The sequence below is a fragment of the Oryzias melastigma genome, linkage group LG4 (genome assembly GCF_002922805.2).
Source record: "Oryzias melastigma strain HK-1 linkage group LG4, ASM292280v2, whole genome shotgun sequence".
Lineage (NCBI taxonomy): Eukaryota > Metazoa > Chordata > Actinopteri > Beloniformes > Adrianichthyidae > Oryzias > Oryzias melastigma.
The window spans coordinates 18297828-18317062 of record NC_050515.1 but is presented as its reverse complement, the minus strand read 5'-3'; the positions used below and the strand labels follow the sequence as shown (position 1 = coordinate 18317062).

Sequence of the window (19235 nt, the reverse complement as noted above, 5' to 3'; positions counted from 1 at the left end):
AGAATTACAACAACATACTCTGATTGCTTTCAGCAATCAGACAAAAATACATATATGAGACACATCTTTTATATGTACAATAGTTTTTTCTTATGAATGTTTCAAGAACTACTGCTATTTAAAAGGCTTCTCACTGTTTAAAATATTTAACATAAATTATCCAACTACTTTTATTGTTTATAAATGTATTTACTCTAAATTGTAATATTTTGAGTTGTGAAATTTGACGAGAAGTCAATCAAATTAAAGATCTCTTAATTTTCTAAAATTTGAAGAAACTTGTGATGGCATTTTAATAATTATTTTGAACTGTCAAATAAGACTATAATAAACAGTCACAGAAAATACCACAAAATTATTATATCTCTTATGTAAAAACAGCTAGTTAATGAAAACATTAACTAACTAAATAAATGCATTTCTTTAAAGAAGATGTTTTGCCAAACCCTAATTTTTACCTCATTTAACCATCTTTAAAGAGTTAAAACGATAATCTCATTAAATGTATCAAGAAAAACCGTATAATTCTTAACTCATTATATATGCACTTACTTTGTCCATTGCAGGCTAGAAAATATCCAAGAACAAATATCAAACACTGTAGTTTCTTTGTCATCTTGAGTTGAGCTTCTTCTGACTTCTAGAAGAACTGAGTGATTTTTCTGGTAAGCTCATTATTAAATGTACTCCTCCCACAGCTATCAGAAAATGACATGGGAGTGACAGCCTTTGTTTTCTGGAAACCTGAAAAACCAGTACATTTAATTTCCTTTCACTTGTGATTTAATAAAACAAAAGAAAAAGAAAATGACTAAACATTTTGAAGGAATCTTTTTTGCTGCGTGCAAGGAAAAAAATCTAGAGAAAAAACCTTGATAGAAAAAACTTCATGATACAATGAAGAAAAATAATGAATACATGGGATTACCTTGAAGTCTTAAAGTCTGATTGTCTTGTCATTAGGTATAGGCTTAGTAAAATTGTCAAATGCAATCAAAAAGAAAATATATTTATATTAGACATTTATCAGTGATGCTTTACAACAGAATCAATATTTTTGGTTCTTATTTTGGAAAAATTCAGATTTATAAAATCGTTCCTCTACAAAAGTAAAGATACAAAATATATTACAAATGTATAATTAGCTAAAAGCATTCACTAGATCAGAGAGTCATCAACCCTGTTCCTCAAGGGCTACCGCCCTGCTTGTTTTGAAGCTAGCCCTGCTTCAATAGATGCTGATTATCTGAATTGAATCAGCCCAGTTTTTGGTTGACTGAACACACCTGATCCAGGTAGCAGCAATTACTGAAGCAGGGCAGTAGCTCACAAGGAACGGAATTGGTGGCCCTTGGTCTAGATATACTGTCGCTAATCTTAAAAATACATGGAAATACTCAAAAGAATGCAATTTGCATTGTATCAACAGGATGATTAAATAGCTAAAACCAGCACAAACAGGTTTTATGGTAAACTGACAAAAAATAAGTTAGTTTCCAGCGGAAATGTTGACACAAGATTGTCATTGTATTCAGTTTGTCTCTAGATAACAGTTTATACTTGCAAATCAAAAGCATACTCTTTTCTAAACTATTAAGAATTCTATTGATAAGATCATTTTCATACCATTTATGTGTTTTATTTGTTGTTTGGCTTGTGTCTCTTAGGAATCCATTTTTTAACTTTAGAGAGGAGTTTACTTCTGAATAAATTATATGATGAATAATACAATGTTTTTTTGTAATGCCTTCAAAGTTTGACTGTGATCTCACCTCACAGGTCTTTGTGGAAATGACATGTTCTTCTGAGAATTTGTGGCTTCACTCTGGACCCTCTGGCTTTGTCCCACAATCCAAAAACAAATTGTATCACTTCCGCGCTTTTGGCTCCAGTTCAGAATTCAAGTAACCCTTAAAAAGAATGACAAGCAGATATTGATGATAGAATCTTCTTATTTTCCTTTGGACTTTTCCCTTTAGGGGTTGCCACAGCGTGTCAGCTTCCTCCATCTAACCCTGTCTTCTACATCCTCTACTCTAACACCAGCTGCCTCCATACCTTCACTGCATCCATAAACTTTCTCTTTGATTTTCTTTAAGACCTCTTGCCTGGCATCTCAGTATCAATCAACCAGCATATTCACCGTTTTTCCTTTGCCCACACTGTTGAATCAGACCTTTTATCACAGTCAGTCATAAAATATATGTCTATGGTCCGAACCATCTCAGTCTGGCCTCTCTGACTTTAAACCTCTAACGTGAGCTTTCCCTCCACTGTACTCATTCCCGATCCAATTCCTCCCAAAAAAACCCCAGTCTAGTCATTTCTGCTACCTCCAGCTCTGCTTCCTGTCTTTAGTCCGAAGTCTCTAGTCCAAACATTGATTAATTTTGAATCAACTTTATTGACAATTATACACAATATCAAACACTGACACTCCACCCTACATGCAAATAACAACATGTTCACATTTGCCAGGAACATGTAAAAAAATCAATTAAGCCATGATAATTGCAAGGTTTGTTAATTAAAAGGAAATTAAAATAATAAAAGTAAATGATTCTTGGTGAGTTTTATTTAGTCCTTTTAGTTCCTGGACCTCGTGAGTTCCCAGCAGTTATTTGTTTCTAGGGAAGCTTTTCAGTGTGACACCCAGTGCGCCTGCGCATTCGTCTCGTGCAGTTAGCTACCTTCGGATGCCTCAGTAAACTTGTGTTCTAAAGCTTAGAAAATATACCTACGGTTATCGTGGTCGTAGTTTTGGATGGAACATTATTACAATACTTAAAGTCGTCAGTATATTATCTTTTAACGCTGCATTTTCACGTGAGACGTTATCTCAGACGCGTTAGCCTCATTGTTGTGTTAGCTTGTTAGCAGAACAACCCAGAACAATTACAAAGTTCCGATCCAAAACATTTCCTTAATATATTCTTTATGAAAGCTAATTATATTTTTTAAAATACACATTTTGTGAACAAACTATCCATTAACCTTTTAAAATTCGCCTTTTTTTCTCCGATTTTGTGTGTGTTACGTTTTGTACCCACCCAGCGGCTAAGAATGTATTCTTCGTTTTGAAGTATGTGACAGAGGAGAGGATGGACAGAGACTTGTTGAGGCAGTGCCTCGTGTATCATGGAGAGTCACTGTTCAGTAAACTTAAATGTGAACAAACCGAAAACCCAGATTTCCAAGCGGTGGTATCGGATCTGTGCAAAGCTACATATGAAAGGTACTGTCTCTGCATAGAAGGAATCACTGAAGTGTGTTTGTGTTTTTTAGGAAGTAGTTACACTCCAGCCTGGCTTTATAGCAACTACATATATATACATTTTAGAACATATTCCGAAAGCACTAATTAAATAATATTTTAAAACCAGACATTAGCCTTTTTAATGTAGCTAGATTTGCAGACTGTTGATGTAGTCCTCCACGCAGAAATGTTTTTTAATCAAGATCTTTGACATAAATAATAGATTCCTTAGATGAGAGATGTCTGATTTTCTACCTAAAAACACTATAAATCCTCTAAAAAAATAAAAAGATTTCTGTACTTTCTTCATCTGTCACATGAAACATATTCCATCCTTTCAAGATCCAAATGAATTTATTTTTTAACAATGAGAAATCTGAAACAAGTCTTCCCTTTTTTCTGCAGGAAGGTGACAGAGAAATGCAGCTCACTGGTGGAGCAATTCATTGCCAGAAAGGCTGACATTCTGTTTAGCCCTGAATGGAGGACTGCCACCCCTCAAGAACAGGATCATGAGGAAGAGGAGGCTGCAGGTGTGCTGGTTTAATCACATCCGTGACTATTGAAATCTAATTTGGTTCCAAAGAGATCACAGAAACAACCTTTTAAGTGTTACTTAAGAAAAGTAAAATAAATTGTAATTGGAAAAAAAAATCAAGTTTTGACTGTTTATTTAGTTATAGAAAAAGAACAGAAAAGTGTAGGTAAATCACAACTTTACAGTTGATTTAAAAGCACAATGAGGTTTTTCCAGATATTTTCATACATTCCTGATTGTCTGTGAATGCTTTTTAGAGCCCTATGCCACCATGCCACCGCTGGAGTTATTCATGGAGTTGTCGTATGAGGAGAGAAGGACCATGATCTACAGGGATCTCGAGAAAGGGGACGTAGTGGTTGGAAGGATCAACAACATTCGAGAATACGGCTTCTTTCTCACTCTGATTTGCATGGCCGGCGGTTTGAAGAGAGAAATAGAGGACTTGGAGCTTTCGGTGAGGCTATATTGAAATCTATCATTGGAAGCAGGGCTTTGAGCTTGTAGAAGTTAGCCTAAGAGAGGAAGTCGCATTTCCTGGTTAGGTGTGTCATTACGGTCAATTTAAAGATTTTTTTCCATTCCAACGACCATAATGACACAGATCGATGCACGCTCAGTGTTCCAACAAGCATCTTCTCTAACATTTCTAGTGTGAAATCAAACCAAATGGAGGTGTGGAATTTGAGTGACAGTTTCAGTCTGAAGAGACTTTTAATCTTAAGTTAGATTTACGCATGTAAGGATGAAAGCCTTAGATTGTAAGCAATATGCTTCTAATTTATCAGTTATACTATAAAAGCTCCTGTTTGTAAATCCTCTGCCTGCTAGGAATCTCCGAGCGGAGCAACACGAATAAGTTATAATCTTTGGAGAATTTGCTTAATGACGTTATCAGGAATTCTCTGTCAGTCCATATTGTGAGGGAGTTCATCATCATTTACACCTGTAAATCCTATTACTCTTAATAAACAAGCTTTACTAATCTGTGAAATTATCAAGACAATTTTCAGTACATTTTTATTCCACAGCTTCAACCAATGTCCCTCTTTGTTTCCTCTGCCAATGCAGGCTCTTTGTCATGTGAGAGAAATTCCCTCCAGTGGCAGCCACGATGATCCGTTGTCCTATTATCAGATCGGAGACTTCATCAGAGGTTTGTTGATGGTTCTGTCTCTTTTTTAATGCTCTACAAACATCTAAACCTTTCATTATACTGTGTTTATTTGTCGCTTTGCAGCTGGAGTGAAAGACATCGATCGCTACCAGGAAAAGATCACAGTGTCGCTTCATCAGGCCTCTCTCTGCCCCGCCTTGAAGCACATCAAACTGGGTGTTATTACCCAAGAAGAGATGCCTATACACTACAGGTAAAAATCCATAAACTGTAAGACACTTTTGGGAACAATGTTACCTTAAGAAAGTTCTAATTGAATCATTTTTAATGGTTGAATTACATATTTATTGAGAACTATAAAAACTGCTTTCTGTCCTCTGCTTAGTCGAAGTGTTTGTGCTGCTGCTGATTCCAGAGAAACATATGCATGTATTTTGAAAAGTTGCCATGGTTACCAGAACCCCTCTGTGGTGGAGTACCTGCTGGAGAAAGTAGGAATTAGTGACAGGCACCCGCCTTCAATGATGCGAGGACTGCAGAGGTAAATGCGTTGACTGTAGATAAACCTGCTTTCTGCTCTGTTTTAAGATCAAAGGTTTCAGGTTATGTTTGATAAAGTTTACTAAAGTAACTACAAGTCAGATTACAATTTTCTGATATTCACATTAGACATTAGTGTTATCTTGTTTGTATGAGGCAACTCAGTTTATGGCTTAGAAAAATAACAGATCATTTAATGATTTTTGAGCCACTTTTTACCTCTGATCAATTTTCTGCAAGAGTATTGTGCCAAGTTCACAGGATCTTTAAGAGATGTTATGATACCATACTCTTGTGGCAGTAAAGATTTTTCATATCTAGCTATGCTTAAATGATCTTATATTACTAGTATATCTATGTTTTTTTAACTTCTAGATGAAATAAATTGATTTACTTCTTGTTTTTTTTTTCCAGTAAACTGTTTCAAGAGGAAGATTTTGCTTCTGCCATCAGGAAGAAGCAGTCTGCCTCCTGGGCCTTAAAGTGGTAACACAAAACTCTGAAGTTTGACTAAAGGAAAGACTTAGAGTGGATGTCAATGATGATTGAAACCTAGTCACATTCCAGTAACAGTATTTCTGCTTCAGGCATCTTCTCGTTTTTTTTCTAAATGTGAACTCTGTTTTTGTTTTTGTGTGTATCTTAGCGTTCGAGCCGGCGTGGACCACTTCAAACATGGCCGTCATGTTGAGGCCATGAATGAGTACAACAAAGCCTTGGAAATTGACATGAACAATGTGGAAGCGTTGGTGGCAAGAGGAGCTTTGTAAGTTTTTTTAAGCTATAATAATTCATAAATGTTGACAAAAAACTTAATCAACAAAAAGTTTATCATTCACAGAACAAATAAAAAGGCTCCTTGTAGAAATGCTTACTTTGGCTAACGTTTAGGTTTATTTTGTCTCGTTCTTTTTTTACCTTCTCATCCACTACAGCACTGTTTAGTGATTTAGAAAGTGCTTTTGCATGAAATCAGTTTATAAATAGGTGCAGATATTCTCTTTAAATCATTCAGTTTGAAACTTTCCTTAAAATATTGGCAGAATATTATTGGTGTTTCAATAAAGTTTTAAGTGTTACTAATGCTCCACTGAGATTATTTAAATGTGAGGAAACATTTGTAACCCAAGTTGTATTATAATCAAAAAAATAGAATGTCCTATAAAAGTAAATATTTTCTACAAATGAAACTCTTTATTTCATAGAGTCATTATATTACGCATAGAAATACATATAGCATTTATTTTTTATGATTTAAATTAGTTTAGATTAGTAGTATTTCAAATCTAATCTTTTAAAATTGTGAGTAATCAACTCGTTAACTCAAAACACCTGTGGAGGTTTGATTGGTCTCTTACTGATGTCTTACAGGAAGTCATAAAGACCCTTTACAACAAGCCACAAAGGGGCATTGATTATGTAATAAATGAACAAATAAATACATTTCAGATTAAAAACTAAAGGAAAAATGTATAATGGAGAATAAGGAAAATAAACATTGAAAATGTTCAAAGCTTAATTGTAAAAATTAACCAGAAAACAAAAGTTTAATGTTTTCTTCTCCATTGTTCAAACCGATATGGTTGGAAAAATGTTCTATAAATTTTTTAGTTAGTCAAAGCCCTTCATAGTTTTAGCCGTAGAAACAGCTTCCACTTTCATTACATTGCACGTTGCTCTCAATGAGGTTTTTTAAACTTTTGAGACTTTTTTTTTTATTTATTTATTTATTTTTTTTATGGAAAAGCTTTGAGTTGCAAAAACCTTTTTTTTGTATTGACTGCTTTTCCATTAAAAAAAAGGAACAACTAATAATAAACAATTTATTACTAATTACTAACAATTCTTTTCTGTGTCATGTAGAAATCCACCTAAACATTTATTTGTTTGTAGGTATGCAAACAAAGGCGGCCTCCTGAAAGCCATATCAGACTTTGAACTCGCTCTGGAAAACTGTCCAGATCACCGCAACGCCAAGAAATACCTCTGCCAGACGCTGGTGGAGAGAGGAAAACAGTAAGTGTGTGGGGGGGCCATTTTATTTGTTAAAGTTGGTGTCTTTCATAAACCCGTTTTGTTATGTAAGTTTAGTGTGTGTTAGTTTAGTGTGTTAAACTCTAAAGTCTGTTTTCAGGTCGAAATCCAGTTAGAACTTTTAACTGTTTATTTTGTGCTTTAAAATGGGATTTTTGTTTTAGATTTTTGTGTCAGAAGATTATAAAGTGATGTTCATCTGCACAACAATGAATGCAAAATTAAGATCTGTAACATGAATCACATCTTCAGAAGTAAACAGAGATTTGATCAAATTTAGCTTTACAATTCCTTTGAATTTACAGATTGAGAATCACATTTCTGATAAAAAAAAGACAGTGCAAGTTAAGTATGAAATCTGATAACACCCTACCCTACTGTTTTTTTTTAATCTTTTTTTTTTAAATCTTTTTATTGTGATGACAAGATGATGAAGAACATACTGTAGTGTCCCTGTCTCCCATTTCCACACTGAGACGCCAACACTTTTTTTTCTTTTTGTGGTTAAGCAGAGGAAAACACTCCACAAGAGTTGTTTTCAAAGGAAAAAAAACTTTTACAGAGCGTTTATTTTTTATGTTAACCACAAAATAAAGAGATTTATAACAGATAAATTCTCTGCTTCATGAGAAAATGATTATGAGATGGTGGATCTCTTAATCACGAGAAAATGTTTAAAAAAAAAAGTAGGGTATGCCGTTTTCGGTTTCCGTACGTTTGTAAGGATTTTGATGTGAATTATTTTTTTTTTAATGAGAGCTGATTCCAGAACAACTGCAGAAAATGTATAAAACGTTTCAAATGATCTCCTTCAGCTTTTAAGGTTTTTGTCTAAACTCTACATCAACTTCCCAGAAAGAGGACTCAAAACAGGAATGTCTAAAAGCATTTACTGCTTTTCCTTTCAAATGAATTCCTTTTTGTTTTCTTTATCTCGTATCTTAAGGCTGGAAGAACAAGAAAAACTGGTGACAGCAGAGGGAATCTATCGCAGAGCGCTGTCTCTGGACGACTCGAACCCCGAGGCGAAGGAGGCTCTGCACAACATCACTGACCTGATACAGGTGAGCGGGATGCACAAACATGCTGGAGAAACTGGACTTCTTCCTGATGTGACTCGGGTTCAAACTATGCAGGAAAAGAAACTGAAAAGTTTTAGAATTTTTAGCAGCGACTAAAATAATGTTTATGTAATCTGAGACACTTCCTTGAATAAACAGGTCATTTGTCATGTGATCAAATCTTTTGAAAATAATGAGTTTTATAACAGTCTTTGTTCTGTGACTGAAAGTGCACAAACACAGATCAGACGTTCTTTTCTCCTACGGTGTGGTTTGTAAGACTGATGGAAGTGTTTGGTGTGTCTGTGACTCTTGCACCCTGGCCTTTGACCCCGCTGGCTGCCACGGCCTCGTCCCCCCCCCTGTCCTGTGGGTGTGAAAACCACCAACTGCACGATGTAAACGACCGCTCCCGCTCCGGACACGGGTGTCCCTGCCGCAACTACGGTAACGTGGACTCATCTGTGCTTTGATTGCACCTCTGAAAATCTATGATCATTCCTTTTTCCCCTCATGGTAAATGTGCCTCCTCTTTTCTATATCTCCAAACCTTTTTCTGTTTGAGGCTGTTTTCAATCTTTTCTAAACTCCTAATTTTCTCTATATTTTGGATGAATTTTGTCTGAATGAATGTTGCTTTTTTGTGTACTTGTGGATATATTTTGGGTGAAAATGCTTTAAAAATGGGCCTGCTTGTCGACTGTAAAGAAATCTATCCGCCTGCGAGAGGAAGCGCTTGCTAAGGAGCAAGTCAAAGCTAAGACCAGTCAGACCAGCGCTGAGAAATTGCGTAAGATCTTAAAAGAGGAGAAGAGGTACGTCCACTTGTCTCTCAAGAGTCTTCAGTAAAACTCAGCTGGTAAAAAAAAAAAAAAATTGAACAACATTCCATCACCGTTGAGGAAACCAGCTGTTGAAATGAACCGCTTCCCGCTTGGCTGTCTTTTACTCGTAGAATGAAGAAGAAGAAGAAGCGGGCGGCCTCTTCCTCCCCATCCTCCTCGTCCTCTAGATCCTCCTCCTCACGGTCATCCTCGTCACGCAGGAGATCCAAGAAGAAGAAAAAGAAGCGAAGGAAGTCGGACCGCGGAAGCAAGCGGCACCGCCGGATCTCCTCCAGGGAAAGCAGGAAGAGTGAGGAGGGTAAGAGCGAGAGGGACAGGAAGGAGGACGAGGAGGTGGAATGGTACCCCGAGCCCCCCAACACTTCCGCCACTTTCCTTAACCAGACAGGTGGGCCGGTGTTCGGAGGGGAGGACGAGGTAGCGGGGAGGGAAGCTAGGAGCGCCGGTCAGTTGAATTCTGTCTCGGCAGCTTCAGATGAGGACGACTCTGACTCCTCACGCAAGAGGAGGACAGACGGGCAGAGCAGGAGCCCACCGGGAGACCAGGGGAGAGGGAGGAGCAGAGAAAGGAGGAATTTGAGCATAGAAGGAGGGAGGGAAGATTACAGGAAAGACAGAAAAGACGACGAATCCAAGAGGAGACGCAGCTTTGAGGAAAATCAAACGAGACGGTCATCCTGCTCATCAGTCGAGGTGGAGCACTCCCGCAAATCCAGCTTCCTATCGGAATATTCGGGAAACTCCAGAAATTTGGAAAGAAGAATAAGCCACGACTCCTCCTCGAGGACCTCCTTCGACGGTGGTAGGTACGAGAACAGGGGGAAGAAGGAAGAAGAGGGAGCAGGAAAGGAGAGGTCAGAGGACGAGGGCCACACATCGGGACGTGGGAAGATCAACGCCGGCAATCAGAACGGACAGAGTGGGACGGGGCCGAAAAAAGAACTCCCCGCAAACCTGCTGGAGATCTTTAACCAGATCGCACAGTTTGAGAAAGAAAAAGGGAGTCAAGCCAAAGCCACCAATCCAAAATAAAACAGAAACGTTTGTTCTGTGAAAAAAAATAAGACGTAAATCGCCAAATCAGTTCATGTCTCCAGTCTACAGTGTTGGGTTAAATACATTATTTTTTCTGGAAAATCGAGTAAAAAATGTCAAAACCTGCATCTTTTTTTTCTTTAAATTACATTCTTAGAACATATAAAACTAATGAAACCATTTTACAAGTTTGAAATCGCATTCATTGAACCTTTCACATGCACGTTATTGTTTACAAAACACGGCCCCAGTGTTAGGAAGAGGCTGTCTTAAGAAAACAAAAAAGAAAACTGCCTTTTTTTCTTCTCCATGTGCCATGATGTGACGTCTGTCTTTGGTTTGTTAAACATCTTCAGCGTCTCAGCTTTGCAGATCTATGTGAAGGTTCGCATGGTGTAAATTTCCAGCTGTAGTGATTACCTGTGAGGTCGCCTAATAAAGCGCTTTGGAAACTTGAAATCATTGGAATCTTGGTGATGTTTCTCCAGAAAGCACCGCGCTCCTGCTTTGACATTTACAGGTTTACACGTTTCTGCTGTTTTATACTTTACACTTATTAACCATCCATTTACAAACAAAATGTTCATTTTTTTAACACTTTAAAGGGGATAAAATAAGTGAACTTTACAATTGAAACAGCTTATTTTGGAGTTTTTTGTATATAAAAATAAACTTTTAGTCAAATTCAATATGTATTTAAATCAACTTCAATGTAGAGAGTTGGGTCTCATGATAAAAAAAATAACTTTAACATCAAGATTTAATCCAAATTTGATGAAATTGCTTCAATTTCTAGGTAATTATGATTAAAAGGTTAATCGTTTGTTTAAAAAAAATGTTTTATTGAAGCTACACCGCCCTCTACTGGCATAATACTGTATTTACAGACCTATGAATAAGTATTTCAATGAAATGTAATTTTGCACAATAGATATTAGTTTAATGATATTTCCTAAACAATACCTGATTTTACTAAAAGGGCAACAATAACTGAACAGGTAAGTACCTTTTTGTTTGTAACTATGCTTGAAGTGAGAGAAAAATTCAGTAAAGGGTTTAAGTAAATAGGTTAGAAATATAAAACGGAGGAAAAGAAGTGTGAAAACAAAAATTCAGTGTCCAATACCAATTTTTTTTCTTTACTTTTATCAAGTTTTTTGATTATTAAAAAACAAAACAAAAGAGGTGACGTAATATAGGAAAAGAACACTAACCTTAAGAAAAAAAAATCTCTTCAAAGCAGTAAAGTTATCTCTACGTGCAGCATCTCATCGTTACTTTACAAGAAATTCGATAGTAAGACATCAAAATCTAGAAACGAGAAGTTCAATACAAGCATTAAAAAAGTGAAAAATAAGCTTAAAAAAAGCTGTTAGAATTGCCTAAAATTGAATGTTATACAGCCCAACTATAATCAGCTTTTACCAGTTCTAAGCAAGGAATTGTGTTTTTTGAGGTTTTAATGTTCCTAATTGTAGTTAATTTTGATTACAGTGACAAAAACAGGTGGAAATGACTCATTTTAGAACAAAATAAGAATGCAACCTTGGTCCAAGTTGGCTCATCTTAGTAAAATCCTCACAAAATCTAGAACTAGAATTTATTCGTAGGACATAAATCTAAGATGGTTTAACTCGTCAAAATTAAACTTTATATTTTAATTTTTAAACGTGAAACAAAACTGACTGGGACATTTGAGTTTGTTTTTGTCTTAAATCCAGTTTTTCTATGGTCAGGAGAATGGAGCAAAAATAATTTGACTCATTTTAATAATTTTCTTATTAATTCTCTCAACTGTGCTGATTTTGAGAAAAGTTTTCAAAGGTGTATATCTAAAAAAACAATTTGAAATCTTTGCAAAGTTTTAAATCGTTTGAGGTGCATCTTTTTGTTTACTGTTTTTTTTTTTTTTTTGGAATATAGTTTAAGAAAGTAAACTCGAGCCTTAAACAGATGCTAGCAAACACATGAGTTCACTCAGCAACTTAAATGCATTAAATCCAAAGTGTCCTTTAGGCTTATTGGTGTTTTAAGCTTCTTGGTGTCACACGTTTGATTTAATAACTGGACACACACATCAGTGACTTGTGCGCCCAACCGTGCATCGCCTCAAGCCAAAGGAGCTTTCTCCAGGCTTAGCGGCCTCCCTCTCCTCCTCCATCATTACTGTTCCCATCATCAGCGATGCTCTGGAGAAGCTCCACATTCCAGTCTATCTTGTTAGGACAGATTAAGCACTAATGCAGGCGGAGAAGAGACTTTCACTTTAATGCCACACAGAGTCCTGATCCGGTGCGTCTTGTCTTGGATGGATGACATCTTAATATCATAAAATATTGACTAAAAGAGATATAGTGAGTATGGGCTGTTACACTTGACTGAGGGGTCATTGGAGGAGTTTGGTAAAAGCCATCACTCACCTTCTGTCCTGAAGAGAATAAAAGCTCAATTTTGATCTAGACTGTTTTAAAACCCCAAAAAACAGAACAATGTAATTATTTGAAGCTAAATTTAAATTATCCCTCCAGTCATCTAATGATCGATTATAAAAGTGGTCCTTTAATTATGATTGTGAACTTTTTGGCAAAAATGTAACAACAGTTTTGAGCCAGATGCCAGCTCAAATGAGGAAAGTCTGGATCTAGTACTGAAGCGGATGCATCAGAATGGAGCAGAGCAGGGAGCTTGTGGCTTGCTTTAGTAGCTTCTATGTCACGTTTACAAGATTTTCCAACAACCTTTTTCGTCTGCTCCTGATTCAAAGTGATTTGAATAAAGAAATGCTCAGAAAAGCTATTTTAAGCTTAATTTTCTTTATATATCTGTCCTCTATCATTAGAAAAATGCTACAAGAACATGTTAAAATCACCAGTGGAGTGGATCTTTAAATGACATAGAACCATACAAAGCAGACAATTCTAAGCTATTTTTTTCCAATTTGCACAAGATGAATATAATTATTTCAATATAATCCTAATAAATATATATTTAAAATGTAACAAATAATAATAAACGTGCCCAAATTAATAAGAATGCTAGCCTCCATTGAAGTAATCAAGTCGCAGGCACCCTCTGTCAAAGAAAATACTACTGCAATTGAAATAGAACGGTACTGCAGTTTTACTGTCTGCCACTTGAGGGCAGTGTAGCTCTGTGGACCAGTAACGGATTTTGTATGTAAAAAATATATATTTTCCAACTATTGCACTACAAGTATATATTTTTTAATAACCAAAGATAGAAAGGTAAAAAAAAAGTCTTATAGAGATAAAATTAAACTTGTTTTCTTTAGTTTTTTTTTGGTAAATTGTGTTTAGAGAGCTTATCTTGAATAACATGAAGTTAAAGGGATAATTTGCAGTTGCTGTGAGTCTAAAAAAGCCTCACAATGAGCTGATGGTCAGCAGATTTCTATTGAAGCAGATTATTTGTCGGGTTGTTGGTTTCACACATCTCTCTGTGTGTTTTCTTTTACCAATTTGTACACAAACCAGGAAGTTCATGATGTGTTTCCTCAAAAACACCGAGCAATTTCCAACATAAATGTACAACCAGGTGTCATAAAAACTTTTTTCGGTTAAGGCTTTGTTTTCTATGTATGACAACTGTAGAGTGCTTGGGATTTTTAAATTGTATAACAGTTGTTTAGATTTTTATTTAAGTTCAAATTTGTGTTTTTAGGGACGTAATTGTGCATTATTTTTTTAATTGCTGGTAAACAAACTTAACAAAAGTCACAATTTTGTCCTGATCAGCAATTTGAGGGGAGTTAAGAATTAAAAAGAAAATATAAAAGAAATCACAGTTTGCATTTGACCAGACATTTTAATTTAAAAATACTTTTTTTTAACTATTGAAGCAAAACTGAATTAAAGAAAATTGTCTGGAACTAATTTTAGGGCTTATCACACCATTCCTTATACCTTTAGCATCAACTCAACTGCACTTCAACCAAATCCACTCACCAATTTCTGAAACAAGCTTTTGGAAACTTTCTGTCACTTCCTTAAAAAAAAAAAGTGATAAATCTCTGCTATTTCCCAGTCTGAACCTCAAACACAGCGACCTGCTGTGATGGGACTCTAAAATGAGCTCTGTTATTGTGCCTCAATAAACCAAAGCAGCATTGTAAAGGTGAAAGGATCAAAGCTTCTCCACACAAAGTGATGCACTTCAAAAGTTTTTGCTGCTACAGTGGATCTAAGCTGTTGCTTAGCTTTTTATTTTTGCTTCATGTTGATGTTCAGCTAAGTTGAAGCATTAGGAAAGCATATAAACTACAAGTTTATTTCTGCTTTTTTTTTCATTTGCATTCTAAATACTGTTAAAGTCTTTTTTTCACACAAATTAAAAGATTTACTGAGGTGGTGCAAACTTCTCCAGTTAAATTGTTTGCAAATAAGTATTTTTTCCTCTCTGAGATAATAAGGCTACATATTTTATGCCTATTTTCCAGAGTCCATAAACCTGCAATTGTCCTTTTCTGCATACCTGAAGGACTTCCATTCTCTGGGAAGTTATATCCTGATCCTGCATTGTTACAGTAAGCTGAGCAAAAGAAAGAAAAGAAAGAAAGGGCAAGGTGAGGAGGAGGAGACATTATGACCACTGCAGGGAAAAAAGAGAAAATGGACCCGCAGTCCTTGAAGGTTCAGGTCCGTGAACTAGTTGTGGAGGTCAGCAGTAGCAGTTTTTTTTTTTTTTTTCCTTGCTTGACCGACTCTGATGAAGCTGCAGATTCTCACAGCTTCCATTCACCCCCCTCCTCTGCTCCCACCTGGACTCCTTTTACAAAGAGAAGGGGATTCCTCCTCTTAGGCCTCTTTCTTCAGCACTGAGGCAATCAGACTGTTGAACACGCAGAGGGAGATGAGACATTTTAAATTAGTGTTAGAAGAGGAAAGGAGACAGGGGGAGAGAAGCGGAAAAAGACATTTTTCATTTTCTACAATAAAAGGCACTACATTGAATTCCCGGAGCATGACAATACAGATGAGCAAGTAATGGAATAGGAGTGGACGTGGTGTCCATGTGTTAGTGGGTAATGAGGAATTTAAAGGTGTACGGTCTTCGGCTGCCATTCACTCAGGCTCTCAGCTCCGTCGCTGTCGCGGGCCTTCGCCTCTGTGCTGTCAAAACACTCTGCAGGAACTCAAAGTTCCTCCACAGAAAAGCACATTTTCTTATATTTACAATTTCTGGAACTCCTCCTGTCTTGGGCTGCAGAGAATCAATACATCAAGCAAACACCTGCTCTGTTATGTTAACCCTGCAGAGCAGAGTGGAGCAAGCGCTTATTTCTGTTTGCAGGATGGCCTCCAAGAGCCGACGGGGAGGTTGTTTAATCACAGGAAAGTAGCATAAAACGCACAAATGAAAAGTTGTTTTTGGGTAGCAAAAAGTGCAGTCTTTAAAGAATCTATATTACAAAAATCAGCTATAAGAATGAGTGATTTATCGAGTATGAATAGCAGCCTTTCAGCGTAGCACAACTTTTTTTTTTTTACAATTTTTTCATACGGATTCTTAGAATTTTAGTAGCCATTGTTGTCACTCTGTCACATGATCAGAGGGTGAATTCTGATTTAGTGCGGCTGTTCTCCTGCAGGTTGGGTATTTGTGGTAGTACATGTATGGAGAGGGTGTTCAGGTCCTGGTGTTTTTGTTGACTGCATCATTTAACAATAATTAGTGAAGGATTTTGATGAAATTAGCTTTTTTTGTTGTTATATAAGGAACCCATTAAAGAACTCTGTCTGACGAGGAGTATTTTGTTTACTTTTGTGCCTTACAAACCTGCCTCAGCATCTCTTGCGTCTCGTTAAACATTAAAGTTGTTATAATATTTTTCTTTTTTTTTTCTAAAATGGGAAAAATCAGTTATGTACCTGTTTGCAAAGCATCTGATGATCTCAGAGCTTCCTTCAAAGGTTAATCTGCACCACAGTCCAAAAAGCAAAATGGAATTCTTTGACACGTTTTTTTTTTTTTTTTGGGCAACACTCAGGGTTATAAATTTGGTTAAGGTGTTTAAAACTGACAGCAGTGGGAAAAAGATGAAGGAAAGGATTCTTTTATGACCATCTGACTCTTGACTTGGTTCCCGATGGAAAGCTAAAGCTAAATCAGAGGATCTTTAGAGCTGAGTTTCACTACCGAACATTTCATTTATTCAATTTCACAAGCTCATCATTTCAATTTATTTCAGAATCAGAATAATTCACACACATTTGAGTTTATTAGTCAAATTTCCATTCTGGAATCGATTTTGTTTAGTTGCAAAAACCTGTTAAACTAAACAAAGGCGGAATTTTCATTTGTAAAATCATAGATGCTTACATTAAAAACTATATATACACTATATATGTGGCTTGAGATAAAATATACACAAAATTGATAATGAATTCTGCATAATCAAGTGACAAAACTGGTTTAAATAAAGTTTAATTCAATGTAATAAATACATTTTTCTTCAGATTAAGTAGAGGCTGCTCTACATTCATGAGTTTGTGCTTTCTTCACTGACAGCTCAAAGTGCTAAAAAAGTTCATTGTTTTTGAAACTTCAGAGGTAAAACAGTTGAGTTGAAAGGTGCTAACAGAAACATTCATTGTGTCAATGGTCAGATTTGCAAATAACGCTGATTCTCATCATCTCCAGAGGACAGACTTTTACAAGGCAAAATACAAATAAACCAAATATTTTAAAAAAAAATCTGCAGAGATTCCGTCACAAATTATTTGTGGTAACATAATATTGAATTCCAGAATGGTATCCAATAGAACCTAAATCAAATTACTGCAGTAGATTCTGACTTTGGGACGCCATGAAGGGGCGTTGCTTGATAAACTGCAGCAGAAGTAGAAAAAAAATATATCCTGAATCTTGGAGCACGCATCACAAACTGAAGTTTGTCCACCCAATAATATGCATTCCTTACTGTCCTCACGCTATAATAATAACAATTGTATTTGTAAATTACAGCACAGGATATATGGAGAAAAACCGTCAAGGCCACATGGTAATTTGAGCTCCTGAAAGAGCAGGAGGAGAGGAAAGAAATATTCTTTCCAGTTACAATTGAAAATACTGTTTTGACATAATTGCTGCCCTGAGAGTGTGTGAAGTAGAAGTAACCTCATTTATTAGAGCCTAACATGCTCCCCCAGGGGCTGTTTTCACTCCCAGTGAGCAGTCATTAGGAAGCACACACACAGCGGGGAGTCCCAAGACTAAATGCAAACAAATGCACGCGTCATTGTTCTGAGCATCATCTGCTCCTCCTCAAAGCCTGGTAAAATTAAAGTTTGCTCATTCCTACCAAAGCCTACAGGAACATTTGCTTTTACTTTTGAATGCATTGTCCTAAATTGAATTTTAAAAGGCAAGGAAGCTTAAAAAGATGGCGTCTTCCGTGTTCTGTTTCGACAGGTGAACGCTCTAATGTTTCCAGACGAGGCAGTTTTTAATTTCCTACAATGTCAGGATGTCACCTTTGAGTGCTCAGTGCACTTCCAATTTCTTTTTTTCCCCCTTACCATAATGAGTTTTGTTCTCATTTTTTTCTCCCTTCTCTCTCAGTCATTATTGAATCAGAGGAGGCAAGGGTTCAGGTAGGAGAGAGGTTGTGCAGCTGGCCATCAGAACATCCTTCAGCCTGCGTGGATGAAAAAGGATGAATGCTCTGAAAGTGTTCAAGGCCAGAGTGAGAGATGAGAGGAATCTGTTGATTTACTAATGGAGCAGGGGTGGCGGAGACTATACAGAGCCCTTTGAACAGCGACACTCCTGTTCTGACCTCTTTTACACCTTCCTCCATGCCTTTTCCCAATTTTTTCCCCTCCCTCTGCCTTTGTCCGTGCGTTCATATATATTCCAGTCAACACCTAGTACTGATTTTTGACAAGCAGCTACTCTGAAGATGCAAGCACCTTCAAATTACTCTTCCTCTACTGGTATACTTTTTTAAACATCCACACAGAGACTCATGCAAATTACAACTTCTCCCCCCCAAAAAGCAGGCAAATTCCATTACAATTCCAGAAGGATTTGGGTTAATTTTGTAAATATGGGGGTCAGAGCTGCCACCACCAAAGCTGAGGTGTGTCTGCACAAGCTGCCGGTGTGTGTTTGCCGCGTGCACGCACACGCGTGAGGAAGAAACGCTGACTGTGTGAAGAGGAGAGTCCTGGAAGCAGCAGTCTAAACCCAGCCACTCTCTCCAGAGATAGCGCTCCTTTCTCATTTGCTCTGGCCCTATTTTAATAATAGCTGTGCATAAGTAATTTCTAAAAGGCCAGGCAGGCACATGTGCACGGGTGGGTGGGGGGGAAATTAAACTCATTTTATCTGTGAGCAGGTGGATTCCTATTTATCATTAACATGCATAGAATTTGCACAATGTTATTTTTTGCTGCTGCTACTGATGGCACGTCATCCAAATAATGTTAGAGGAGGGTCTCTCCCTCTTTTCTCTTTTTTTTTTTATTGCTTATGCTAGAGTGAAATACGTAGATAAAGGTACCAGTTTTTTTTTGCAATTTTCTGCAAACGGAAACTAATTCTGGGAAGCTTCTTATTACAGTGCCGGCTCATTTGGTTTGCATTAAAAAAGGACAGGAGCGACATTAGGATTTCTGCCAGATTTCCAGGAGATGCTCCAACATTCGCTCTTATATCATTAGTAACCCCCCTCCACCCCTGCGTCTTTACAGAAGCACTTTTCCTCTTTTAACTGGCATTAAACAATCTCTTCTCATTATTGGCGCAATAATAAAACCACAATATATTCCACTTCCTGTTTTAGATC

The 19235-nt window shown here is 36.8% G+C and overlaps 1 protein-coding gene and 1 long non-coding RNA gene across 4 annotated transcripts; one reads left to right on the top strand and one right to left on the bottom strand.

Annotated features, from left to right (window-relative positions):
• Positions 1–436: 436 nt before the first annotated feature.
• Positions 437–2436, bottom strand: LOC118598678. Its single transcript, XR_004947774.1, has 3 exons — positions 2334–2436; positions 1773–1910; positions 437–744 (listed from the first exon to the last, which is right to left on the bottom strand). It is a non-coding gene; the product is annotated as an uncharacterized LOC118598678 (long non-coding RNA).
• Positions 2437–2637: 201 nt separating this feature from the next.
• On the top strand, positions 2638–10885 carry ttc14 (tetratricopeptide repeat domain 14). 3 transcript variants are annotated; one of them, XM_024279109.2, is made up of 13 exons: positions 3102–3235; positions 3662–3789; positions 4052–4251; positions 4866–4950; positions 5035–5164; positions 5297–5452; positions 5866–5937; positions 6098–6217; positions 7345–7467; positions 8432–8549; positions 9255–9361; positions 9502–9689; positions 9776–9979. In XM_024279109.2, the coding sequence occupies exons 1-13, from the start codon at positions 3102–3104 to the stop codon at positions 9826–9828; spliced, it is 1614 nt and encodes a 537-aa protein (XP_024134877.1). In that variant the 3' UTR covers positions 9829–9979. The 3 variants fall into 3 exon arrangements, with proteins under 3 accessions (XP_024134876.1, XP_024134874.1, XP_024134877.1); XM_024279108.1 differs by having other exon boundaries at positions 2638–3235; positions 5327–5452; positions 9502–10885; XM_024279106.1 differs by having other exon boundaries at positions 2638–3235; positions 9502–10885.
• The last annotated feature ends 8350 nt before the right edge of the window (positions 10886–19235 follow it).